General features: G+C 38.7%; 1 protein-coding gene across 1 annotated transcript; it reads right to left on the bottom strand.

Annotated features, from left to right (window-relative positions):
• Positions 1–4,872: 4,872 nt before the first annotated feature.
• On the bottom strand, positions 4,873–8,099 carry LOC118343404 (putative gonadotropin-releasing hormone II receptor). The gene is made up of 3 exons (XM_035682207.1): positions 7,545–8,099; positions 5,483–5,687; positions 4,873–5,366 (listed from the first exon to the last, which is right to left on the bottom strand). Exons 1-3 carry the CDS (start codon positions 8,091–8,093, stop codon positions 4,873–4,875), a joined length of 1,248 nt encoding a protein of 415 aa, XP_035538100.1. The 5' UTR covers positions 8,094–8,099.
• Between the last annotated feature and the right edge of the window lie 5,027 nt (positions 8,100–13,126).

Here is a 13,126-nt window from a genome sequence, read left to right as displayed (position 1 = left end):
TCATTTTGATGCAAATCCAAATGACAAATAAAGTCTAAGTCTAACTAACAGTGACAAGATTCAAATCCATGTGGAGAAACAAACGCACAAGGCCTGATCGCTAGTTAAATATAAACTCTACTGGCCAAGAAATTCATTGAGGCTGACAAAAGTTAAGCTTCTGTAGGCCAGAGAATGTATTCAGGCTAATAATATCTCAGCCAGAAACATGATCTGACCTTGCAGACATAATGTGAGAAAAGTAAATGAGCTGTGGTGATTTCACCAGAGGCCAAAGGATTCAGACCTGAGCAGTTGGCTGATTCAGCACAATGAAATGCATTTAAATGAATTCCGAAGTCTGTAACACTGGACTGTCCCCAAGTGGCTGTATATACTGTACATACCCAGTTCATGTGTGGGTTTTAATGTTGATTAGTACACTGATTTGGCAGCTGCAACGAGGCAAACATATTACATGTGCATTTCTTGGCTTCAGCAGCTGTCCTTTAGTGAGCTACAGGTACGTACATCTGTTTTCTGAGCGCTACGGCTGGAATGAATGTTGAAAGGAGGCCTGTGTGATGTTGCACTCATCAGACGATGTGCTTCTCTCTCACCAGTGGAGATGTAATAGGAGTGGACAGGCCTAGGAAGAATCAGTGAGCAGTGAATGAGTTGGCATTCTCCAGCCGAGAAGAGATGAGAAAATAATGTGGGCAAAGTCCAAAACAATGTAAGCAATAACTTGTCCTACTGCAACAATAAACAATCATCAAACACACACTGTCTTTCAATCTTGGCTGAAAATAGGATTACAGTGAACACAGCTTCAGTATCAGTGCTATGGATCCTGGCAGGTGACCAACTAGATTAAAACAACAGCATTGTTATGGGTGACTACCGGCTGTACGTAATGTTTTATTCTTTCATTAAGCAAATGGCTAGTCCGTCGGTTTGTTTGTCAGGACAGAGCAGCATCAACACCCTTGACCACATGTGCTGACTGCTCTGGTAACAGCGACCTGGCTTCAGGGTCTCCAGAGGATTCAGTGGGACTGGTTGCGAAATGACAACATCAGTGATGAAATGTTTTGGGCTTATAAATCCTGTTAGAGACTCTGACAGAGACTTTGACCATGCACTTCATCCTGTTCAACACAGCAGCCAGTCTAGAGAGGAACCTAAAGCCAGTAATCAGCTAGATTTCCCTAGGTCCTTCACACGGGTCCTGAAAGTATGAAACTAGAGCCACAAGGCACTTACCTATTTTAATTTTGCAGCTGTTTAGGTGGAAGCAGGGAAAACAACTGACGTGGCTCTGTCCAAAGTAAAAACTAATTAACACTTGTCACCTCATTTGTTTAATGAATCCACTAACAGCAATGTAAAACCTTAACATATTGTGTTATACAGACAGCAGGTGACTCCACCGTAGGGGTTAGGGTTAGGGTCACCCATAACTGGTGAGATTTAGAGGTGTTGGTAGCCTCATATTTCATTAACACACAACTATTTATTTAAATTTAAGTCAAAAAGTAAACATATGAGGCAAGTTTGGACAAGCCCATTTGTGTAGGAATTAATTTGAGATATTAAAAGCTGAATTTGTTGCTATGTTTGCAATTAATTGTATGCAGTCAAGGCTATAACAAATGGAGTGATCTGTTTTGTTGTTGAATGCAAAAAAAAACAATGCATTAAATAGAATAAATAGAATTAGAGGAGATGCAGAAGTTGTACTTCATAAAAACAGACTGGAAAGAAAATTGGGATTAGTAATATATATTCTTTTATACTTATGTACATCGTTGCTCAAGGCTTTTTGTTACATAGTTTCTGGCATAATTTAGGTCTACCTCAGATTATCCTCACAGGTAGTGCCCAGTGAAGAGGCATCCAGGTGGCTTCCTTCATGGGTGCCGAAACCAACAGTTTTTTTTATTTTTTTTTCTGAGCTCCTAAATCTCCTGAGACACATCATTTTGGCCGTTTGTATCTGCAGTCTCAATTTTTCAGTCACTACCCCACACTCATGGCTACAGGCTACAAGAGAGGGTGGGGATTGGAACAAATATTGTCCAATTAAATGAGAGTTTTGCCTTGTGGCTCAGTTTTCTTTCCAGTCTTATGGTCTATTACATGACTGCAGCTCACGAACCCTACCACTGATACAATGCAATGCTTTATAATAACCTGATACAGATATAGATATGAACTTTTGATATTGAGAACTTTTATTATAACATCATTCATTTGATGGATGCTTTTATTCAAAGCCTTATCCCTTGCTCTGTTAGCCCTATACATCCAGTTATAGCAGGCCTTTCTTAAAGGATTAAACTGATAGCTGTGCAGAGGTTTGGCCAGCTCTGGTTCTTTGCCACTGAAAGACACTTACATCAGCGCCCAGTCAGTGAGTCCCAGAGGTGAGGCAAAAATACCAAAGCATGCTGGTCACCGTTGTGTTCCCTGTCATCAGCAAGCAGTGAGGAGAAGAGACAAAGACATTCACTGCCCTTTCTTAAGTAATCACAGGAGATTTCTGGTCGGAAGCCAAAGTCTGCCTAGTCACATTCAGGTTGTCCAAATCAATGGCAATCAATGGTACTGTGCTCTGAGCTCTACTGAGAACTTTTATGAAATGAGCAAATGTGTCTACCTAAATACATAAAGGGGAATCATGTATACCCTTCCAGAAAACATTCATTTAACATGAAAGTAGTCCACAGGGAAGTCTCTTCAATTTGTTAAACATTAAGTTTTATTGTATTAAGCTAATCCTAAACCTAACCACAATTTTATTTTCTTGTCTTAATTCTACTTTTACTTTACTTTATACGTTTAGCATCACACTGTAAAGGTTGTGTAGTCTTCATACTTTTGAGACATTCATTTTGTGGTGCAGAGGGGAGCATAACTTGAATTGAATTGAGGCCCTGCCTCTTGCATGGTCACAGCAATTCATCTCCAGTGTCATTGGGATTGATTTAACAGAATTAGATAGAGTTTGAGCTGTTGGGGCCACCTGATGCTAGCTGGTGTCATCTACTTATCTAAGGAATAAAGTGGAGACAAGAGGGTATCAAAATTTAAGTTTTGCAAAATTACTATTAATAATTTAGTAAAAAAAAGAGATAAATACCCACCATTGTTGAGGCTATACTGTACTTCAGCTAATACCCGTTGGCTTAACAGCAGAAATGGAGACTCCTTTGTTAGAAATGATTAAAACCTTTATGTTTAGACAAAATACTAAATGTACAATGTGCAAAATGACCAAATCTGCAAATTCTGTTTAAACTTGAAAAACCGCATCCCATATGCCATTTCAAATATTCTGATGGAGGACAAACCAAATGGTAACATAGTCAGATAATTTGTTGATTAATTGAATAGTCAATCAACAGAAAATTATTCAACATATCAAGTATTTTGATAAATGATTAATTGTTTTTATAAAAACAAAAACATCTAAGGATTACCTCGTTTATTAGGATAACATAGTAAATTTAATATATTTGGATTTTGGACTGTTGATCGAGCCAAACCAGAAATTGTGGCATTTTTTTTTTTTACCAATTCCTGACATTTTATAGACCAAACAACAACAACAACTACAGGTGAAATGAACCCCTAGAGTTGATTAAAATCAATTGGATAATAAGCAGCAGTCAATTTGTTTACATAATCCAGCCAGAGTTCAGTATGAAGTGCTGGCTTTAAGAATTTCTTATATGCAGTAAAATGCATGCAGTATCAAAGTACAAACAGTCGTCTGCGTTATCTCCAATTTATAACTGCAGGCAGTTATTTCTTTAATGTTTCATACTGTAAAGACAAAATCACAACAAACAAACCAAATTCTGGTGTTTCTTAAACAATTCAGAAATTTCTTTTTCTCATTTTTAACGTGACAGTATGAAAAGCACAGTAATAAATAACAAGCTGCCTCAGACTGTTATTTTTGTACTTGTATAGAACTGAGCCCCCATTAATGTTATGTTCATGTTTTCCTGCTGTCAGTCTAACGAGTCAAAATGTTTGCTGTGAAAAAAACTAATTGAACTTACATCTGCCACAGCTGAAGCATTTTAGAGTAACTTATATAGGAATCAGCACACAATAAAAAGTTGGACTGTAACCAGTGAATGGATTAGTTTTAATCTGGGGATTTGTTCTGTCTGTAGTGTCTGTACGATGACCTTGATAGTTTTCTGCTCAAAGTCTGTGGACTACTAAACTGAATTCTCTTCATTATCCTGTTTTTAAAATCTCTTTATCACAGTTTTCTTCATTACACAAACAATGTTATGGCTTACATACCAGGGTATGATTGACTGACTTGATGGACATGTGGTTCATGGTTTCTTTCCTGAAGGAATGTACTGGATAATGTGTCTCTAAAACGTCTCCTCTTGTGGTAACTGTAAATGAATGAAAGGAAAGTAACCTCAACAGTCCTTTGAGGCTTCCTAATAGACCTGTAGGCAGTGTGAAGTCATACAGGGCAGGTTTTGTATAACCTGCCAATCACCATCTTCTATTTTTCATTTAGTCCTGAAGGTTTTTCCAAACCCTGGTTAATGTACATTGTATATGCCGGACTTGTCTAAAAATGGAACCCAGTTACACAATGCACGAAACATCACCCACTCCAAACATGAAACATTACTGTGTTCAAAAAGATGTTATATAAGATGGACCGCCTCAAGCTTTACACACACAAAGACACATCTAGGTGATGGCTATTTTCTGTTTTTACACTTATTTTACACATGCATGCTAGGTGTGATTGTGAAATATGTCCAGTGTACAGATATCACTGTAAAAATGTAAATATTTTAACCAGTTCAATTAAAAGTATTAAGTTTCTGGTTCTACTCTGGTTTTTCACATTGTGCTCTCAGTGCTGGAATGGCAAGTTTGTCCTCCTTCTCCTCCACTGTTGTCAGAGGATTTTGGCTCAGTATGTCCACAGTCGGTGTCCTTTTCAACAGTGGTCATCCCTCTTTTAGAGGGCAAAGCAGTGGGAGTACATTTCAAAGGCTCTGTTATCACCGTGTTAGTTTCCAGGTCCGACTTCACTGTGGCTTTACGGTAGCAGATCCTCAGCCCCTTGCGGAAGCGTATGGTGAACAGGCCGTAGATGATGGGGTCGAGGCAGGCGTTGAAAAGCCCAAAGATGAACAGGATGTGGGTGAGGGAGTGAGAGACTTTCCCCTCCAGGTCATCTGGGAAGAACCAGTACCACAAACCCAACAGGTAGTACGGAGTCCAGCAGACTATGAAGCAGATCACGATCACGATACTCATTTTCAGAGTTCTCATTCTTGCTTTGGGGATGTTGTTCTTTGAGCAACGGAGATGTAGCTCATTGGAAGACACTGGGGGCAAAGAAGGAGAATTGAGCTGAGATGTGTATTCTACCTTTTGTTTTAAATAAATGGAATCTATCCAACCATCTATGTTATAACCAACCAAAACTCAGCTGTGAACTTACGGGTCTTTTTTGTCATCCGTTTGGAGATCTGGATGAAGATTCTGGTGTAGCAGACAATCATTATGACCAGCGGCAGCAGGAAGAGGCAGGAGAAGGTGAACATGTTGTAAGCGGTTTCCTGCCAGTGAGTGACAAAGCTCCCTCTAGTGGTGCACTGAGTAAAGTTTGCTGGATAAGTGATGGACACATTATGGAAAATGAACATCTGTGGAATAAAACAAAAACAAATATTAGGATAGTCTTATGCTGGCAGCAGATGTCATTTTCTGTTTGGCATTAGAAAGAGCCCCGTAGGATTTAACACTTATGTAGGTCACATATTTTACTTATAGATGCCAGTGTTCAGTGGTCATTAGTAATGCGCCTTTACGTATCGTGGCAAAAACTAAAGATGTGAAGGTGAGGGTGGCTTTGACCTGAGCTTACATCTCAGACAAACAGCTGACAGTTTGCTGAACACCCCTGAACAGTGAGTGTCAAATCATTGGTTAGCAACCATAACTACCAAGGCCAAGGAGCCTTTTTATACTATATTATTATGTGTGGTTACATGGTTACAAAAGAAAACTGAAGGTAGGCTAACATTATCAGCTCTTTCCTGTTCACACTCCAGCAACCCCAGCTGACAGCATGGAGTTATGTTTACCAAACACTAGTCCCCTCAGTCTTTTCTCTTGTAGAATTAAATGTTAAAACATACTCTTTCAAAATTCAAACAACACATAAATCTAAGCTTTGTCTTGCTTGTTCAAGTAATGTAATAGCTGTGATATAGCAGCCAAAACACTGTAATGTTAGAACTAAACGAAAGTCTAGTCTTACATTTAAAAATGGAAAATGCATAGACAGCTAGTCGCTTTTGAGCCACTGCAGCCAACCCAGTGTCCCACCCCAACAATTTCAGTTTCAGTGCCTGGGACATGCAGCTTTAACTTCAATCTTTTCTTTTTAAGACTCCTTTTATAGGACTTTTTTTTTTAAAGTCAGCTTGAAACATTTAAAAGTCAGCCAGGTAAGCCGTCAAAATTCACTGGCTAGAAATGAGAAGATGCTTTAGTGTGTCTGTCTGAAATCAAGGACATGTTGATTAAAACATTTAAAGAATTTTTTGAAATCTGCCACTGTTAATCTTTGTAAACCAATATGTGCTGTGCAAAAACTGAGTGCTCTTTTTAATCCAACCAACAGGTCAAAGATATTCAGTAGATTATCCTAAAATTGACTTAAAGCAACTAATTCATTATCAAAATAATTGCAGATTCATTTTCTGTTGGCTAGAATTGTTAATGAATTCATCAACTAATCCAATCTAAGCTTTCATTTTATTGTATTTACTATGTGTGGGTATTTAAGAACAAAAAACACTCGTATTGAAAATTTCTAAAATGATGCATTGGATATAGTCCAGTCTTTTGCATAATCATCCAACATCAAGCTTCAGTTGGAAAATTGGATTGTAACACCACACTCCTGCCTTTTGCCTTGAAAAAATGATCCACAGGGTTACATGATAGGTTGCCATATGTCACACTGGTTATACAGTGAAACATCTATACTGCAGGATTAGGGATTCCCATCCATGCAACTCAATGTTAGAGCCACTAATCCCTAACGCGGAGACCCTGTGGCCCCTCTAAGTCATGCAGCAGGTTTTCTTGCAACAAAGCCTCAAATTGCCACCTTTTATGTAAATACACAGAAGCATGTAACTATAGAGATAATGGTGTACCATGTATAAGAATTTAATTCAAGTTAATGTAAAGCCAGATTTCCATTTCCTGTAGCATGTGCAGTTTTCCTACAGTTTGATACCTTTGTGAGAATGAAATAATGTATGCAGATGTATCCAATCATCTTATATAAAGACCTATAGCCTGCTCACAGGGATACTGTATGGATCATGGAGGAGAGGTTTCAGTTGTACAAGGGAAAGCCTAACACACAAGAGAGTTCAGTTCACAACCTATAACCCAGGACTTCTCTCTGAATCACTTCCCTCAAAGTGGTCAGTCTTGAAGTTTAACTGAACCTGTCTTGTCAAATCAGTGTCAGCTAGCCTTACCTGAGGGATTGAGAACAAGGTGCTCATAGTCCACGCCACCATCAGCATGACCCTGCTCCTTTTTGGGGCCATGCTGATGGCCAGAGGGTTGAGGATAGCCGACTGTCTGTCCAGACTAATCACCACTGTTACAAATGCACAGGAGTACATGGCCTGTAGCTTGAGGAACATCAGGAATCTGCAGGCCAGGTCGCCGGCCAGCCACTGCACTGTGATGTTCCACACTGCGTCCACGGGCATCACGATGAAGGTAACCAAGAGATCGGCTGCAGTCAAGTTAATTATCAGCACACGGACATGGGATTTGCGTTTGTGGCCGCTGGCTGCCCACAGCACAGCCAAATTGCAGAGAGTGGAAATGCCACACAGGATGAAGGTGATGATCACTCTGACTTTGGCTGCTGTAGAAAAGGTAGGCAGCTGTGGCGCTCTGTCCACTGAAGTCCAGTTACAGTGAGGAGCCAGCCAGTCACAGCTGGCATTAAGGTCAAATCCTGAACTCTGCTGATACATGATGACTGGAGGATCACAGCAGGAGGAGGCATTCATTTTCTGACCATCACCAAGGAGACAGCATTTTGTTCAGCTACTGTACATGGAGGCTGGTGGTGCCAAAGGAAGATAAGGCAAAATATAAACATGAGCCTTATGCATGCAGTTGTTGCAAAAGATTCATCCATATGGATTTGCATAAGTAGACTAAATAATGCAAGAAATACAGTGGCTGACAGAGAGGGAACAGTCTGCTGTGTAGGGCACATCTCTCTGATACTCACTGATGTGGAAAGATGCCTCTGACAAATTATGCACATTATGGCATAGGAGGTCTCCAGACTATTGAATTTGCTGCCACACCTGACAACCGATCAAGGTAATTGTACTCTAATGACAATATTCCCTTATCTGACAAAAAAAAGATGGAGATTCTTTATGGCAGTTTATGCTCACATTTCTTTTCTGTGGTGAACCTCAGCCTGGCATCCGTAATACAAACTTTTACATTTAGCAACGTTACGCCATACAAGCCTTTGAGTCTGAGTAGTGACAATGCAAAAATAATAATGGCTTCTATTTTTGTGTGATATTTTTGCAATAATGTAAAGACATACTCAACATAAGACCAATACACTAAATTATGTTAATATCTTATCAATTTTACTGCATGTTGCTGTTACTGTTTATACTATACACATTTTCCACTTTTGTTTGTATGGCAATAGCGCAAAATTTTATTTGTACTAATAAACAAGAGTATAAGAAACAGCTACAAACTCACATTTATGTCCGCGATGTATTTCCCAGATCAGAAAAGTGAAATCCTCTTTATGGAAGATAAAGACTCTGACTCTGACAGACTCTGCTGCAGCTCCATCATCCTGTGGACTTAATGATGAGCAGTCTACAGGGCTGATTTTCTGAGTAGGCTGTTAGTATGATGAGTCTCCAGTCTTGCCTCGCAGTTTTGTCTCAGTGTCGCTTCGGGACTTTTTTTTAAACGCGTGTTGTGCTCGCTCCGCTCCGCTGTGCGCGTCAGGCGCTCTGTGGGCGCGGCTACGAGCATCTCCGCATCCGAGGAGCGTCAGTTCGGTGAACCCTGAGCTCCGGCAAAGTTTCTAATTTTAATCCTGCCAGAGTTAATGTAATGAGACACCGCAGCCCCTATTAGCATCATTTTCATCTAGACCCAACCAAACCTGCTCTTATTAACTGCATGTCTGTTAAGGTTATGCGGTGATGACTTAAGCAAATTACAGTAATATGTATATAACTAACGCAGCCTCAGCTTAACACCATCGTTTAGTGTGTGTTGAAAGTGTGTCAGAGAGCTGTTATTGAATTTACTTTTTGGTCTTTCTTTAAGCCATAGGCTATTTCTTCATGTTGCATGAGAAAGCACGCATTATTTTGGCTCATGATTCTTATTTTGTATGTATTATTCAATGTGATATATTTCATCAGTAGCATTTTCTCGTGTTCTTGGGTTTCTTGTCAAACCATGTGGAACACTTTTACCACTACCAGACCTACATCTGTATTCCATTAGCAGCAGTGCTCAAACATGCACATAATGAAAAGAATCTTTAGAGAAAACCGTCCCAATATCCATCTGCTATTTGCCATCTGCTGGAAGGTTTAACATAAATATCTATACACACACTCAGAGTCTTGTTCATGCCTAGACTATTAAAGTTTGGTATTATTATTATTATATGAAATAAATAAATACAACATTCTTCCTACAAGTAATATTGAGTCATGCTATTAATGTTATCTGAAAGCATGAAAAAAACATTTGCTTTTGTATTATTTGGGTGTGCTATAGTGGATCACATGACTACTGGTAAGTGTGTTGTTTGTATGTACCACTGAGAATTAAAGTCCAGTTGGTCTTTTATTTTTTTTTTTTTTAGCATCCTTCAGCTTTACTGTTTTGGTTTGCACTTACCACTCTAGTCAGTTTAAGTCACAGCAGACAGCTGTTTCTGCAAATATATCTACTATAACCAATGTGTACTGTTATAAACTAACATAAAGGATGTTTAATAAAAGATCATACTCTTTTATAATTTGACAGTTGCAGCTGGCCATTGCTATGTTATGTACTTGACACTCCCAAGACCTTGAAGGCATCAAATCAACATTTGACACTGAACTGTCTGTAAAAATGCATGTATATGTTGCATGTGATTACAGTCTTGTTTCAGCTCCTCAACACAGAGTGAAGACATCCCCCAGACTTGGTTTTTACAGCACCTTATCAAACTCCTACACTTTACAGTACACTCACATAATCTGAGCTCATATGAAGCAACAAAAGAACCATTATGTGTGCCTTCCATATGGGCAAAAAAAGGAAGAGGGGAAAAAGAAAAAAGAAATAAAGAAAAAAGAAAAAAAATCTTCTTAGTGGCAGACATTACTGATAATACCACAGTCAAGGGTTACAGATTAAGTTTAGAGAAATAAGTGCAATGTAAGTATTTCTAGCTGACACACGTTTTATTTATAATGAAACCTACAAACTTTGTTGTTTCTTGGTTTAGAAAAATGTCACTAAATGAATAAAATTCATATTTGGACATATTTCGTTTGTTTTATTTCTGTTTATTAGACAGTCGAGATGGTCGAGAATGGCAGACATTGTGGCAAAGATTGTGACCTGGATTCAAACCAAGTATGCTAGACTGCTAAACCTTCACCATGCTCAGGTGCACGTGATGATTTAACAACATGATAAGGCTTCAGGTTATAAGAGAAGAGAGAAAAGGCATCTGTTCAATCCCCTCTGATCATGGAAAGTAGTACCTGAGCACCAAAACAGAGGTAAGTGGTACTTCTGAGACCTACTTTGGTTCGAATCATTTAGGCCTTTACTGTACCTCAGAACCGTATTAACATGTTTGATGTTTTCTGATGAGAGAAGGAAAACTCATATAAGGGAGAAAATTGGATGGAAAAGGCTCATAATTAATTTAATACATTTTCATTATTTGTATTTGTATTTTGGACATTGGACAGCAGCCATGCAGAGGAGACAGTGTTGGTATGTCATTGACTCACCTCTCTGTCACAGGCTCTCCTCTGTTCAGGCTGCAGTGGTGGATTATCAGCAGCCTATCTATTCTGAGTGGTGGAACAGCTGATTGGTGCTGGCCGCTGGTTTATGCAGATGTCCGACTCTGGGATACTGTCCAAACAGGCCGCGACCTTCCCAGCTCCACAGACATCAGACTCTTTTCCACGTTAATCCACAGTAATTGTGGTGCTTGTATTGAGGCTAAGTATTATTATCATCATTGTCTCAATGTGATCTTGCTGAAATCCCTCCGCCCCTTTCACAACCAACACATATTACTGCACAGTGTGTGTAGTCTAAGACAACAGAGTGCTTAACCTATTAGTTTCTCATAAAACCTATTATTCTTCTGCTGTGTACATGTGCTTCTACCTTCATACAGATGATGCTTAGCTTATAGAGGATTATATATTGCTGTTTCTGATGTATGTATGTTTTTTTGAGTGTGAGATGAGAGTGTAAAGGTTACAAATACATTTGTTAAAGGTTGAGTGTGTAATATTTAGGTGGCTCTATTGATAGAAATGGAATATAATGTTTTAATTAATGTATAATCACCTGAAAACAAAAAAAGAAAGAATGAGCCCTTTCAGCAAGTCACCTTCCATGGAGTCCTACACACGTCAAAGCCTGTTCTCAATCCCAGGTCGTGAGTGGCGTTCATTTTGTTGCAATCTGTATCTTTACTGTTTGATGCCATCAGTTTTGGGCAGTAAGGCATTCCTAGTAATAATATACAGTAATACTATGACTCCCTCTATAACAAGTTGTGTAACTAATTACTAATACATTTTAGTTATAATATTACAGTTACCACAGCCAAAAAAATAATTAGTTACAACCTTACTTTTGTCGCCTACTAATATTAAATCCAACTATACAATCACTCCCTTGGATCCATTTTTGTAATCATGGAGGAAACTAACTTGGAAGATGGAAACGCTTGTATTCAGTGGTAAATACAGCCATTACTTTGATTTTAACAAACAACAAACAAACAAAACTGAATTTTAACTGGCATATGTCTGAATTTTAGGGAGACACAGAAGAAGAAGAAGTGACACAAGTAGTAGTGTAACTAATTACTGTTGGCAGGGAGTAATAAGTAAAGTAATACTATTACTTTTTAAAAGAGTAATGAGAAATAATTTTTTTTTTTTTTAAAGTAACTAGTCCAGCACTGGATGCCACTTAATTCTAGACACTGGTCTTTTAAAGCTAAGAGTCGACAGCTACCCTATCAGCCCTGTGAGGCTGTACAGAGCCATAATGGTGCTTTGAGCTAAATGCTAATGTCAGCATACTAACATGCTCACAATGACAATGCTAGCATGTTGATTTGAAGCAGATGCTGACCATTTTAGTTAAACGTGTTGGTATGCTAATATTTGGGACAAATCAAAATTTTGACCTCGTGGAGTCAGATGAAAAGTTATTTCATGGCAATCCAGGTGTTCAGACATTTCACTCAAACCCAAACATGTCAACCTCATGCTGGTACTAGAGAAAAAGTCTGGGGATCGCCAAAGTCATTAGTATTCATTGTGATATGTTGATAAGACTTTATAATAAGGGTATAAATCATATAAGTACTGCTTAACTAATGCATGACTCATGATGATGTAATGCCTGAATTAATACTGGAGGTTTCATTAATTCCAGTTGCTTACCATTAACAAATGCTTAAATCATTTAAAATGGTAAAAGTGTATGTGGAGAGCCCAGTGCTAATCTGACAAGCATATAAAAAGCCCATTTTACCACAGATAGCACAAATGTTTTCATAGAGGATATAGTATGAAGATACAAAGCTGCGATATATCCCCCACATAGGTCAACAATTTCAATAATTTCTTCTTCCTTTCCAAATAGTTTCAACAGCTACCATGTCTGGCTGTTGTAACCAGAGTGCCTTAAAGGATGACTTGGGAATGAGAACAGACTGTAGGAGAAGTTATGTTGGCACAAAATGTGAAAGGCCCAATCTCCAGCCAGTGTTTGGTTT

This window comes from Morone saxatilis, unplaced genomic scaffold (assembly GCF_004916995.1).
Source record: "Morone saxatilis isolate NCDOM2014 unplaced genomic scaffold, NCSU_SB_2.0 Contig11, whole genome shotgun sequence".
NCBI classification, from domain to species: domain Eukaryota; kingdom Metazoa; phylum Chordata; class Actinopteri; family Moronidae; genus Morone; species Morone saxatilis.
This window is presented reverse-complemented; position numbering and strand designations above follow the sequence as displayed.

Excerpts from the sequence above, each read along its gene's own strand:
- LOC118343404 (XM_035682207.1), bottom strand. The coding sequence starts at position 8,093 with ATGAATGCCTCCTCCTGCTGTGATCCTCCAGTCATCATGTATCAGCAG. Across the intron at positions 5,688-7,544 it reads CCTTGTTCTCAATCCCTCAG|ATGTTCATTTTCCATAATGT; the intron begins GTAAGGCTAGCT and ends TTTATTCCACAG. Across the intron at positions 5,367-5,482 it reads ACGGATGACAAAAAAGACCC|TGTCTTCCAATGAGCTACAT; the intron begins GTAAGTTCACAG and ends CTTTGCCCCCAG.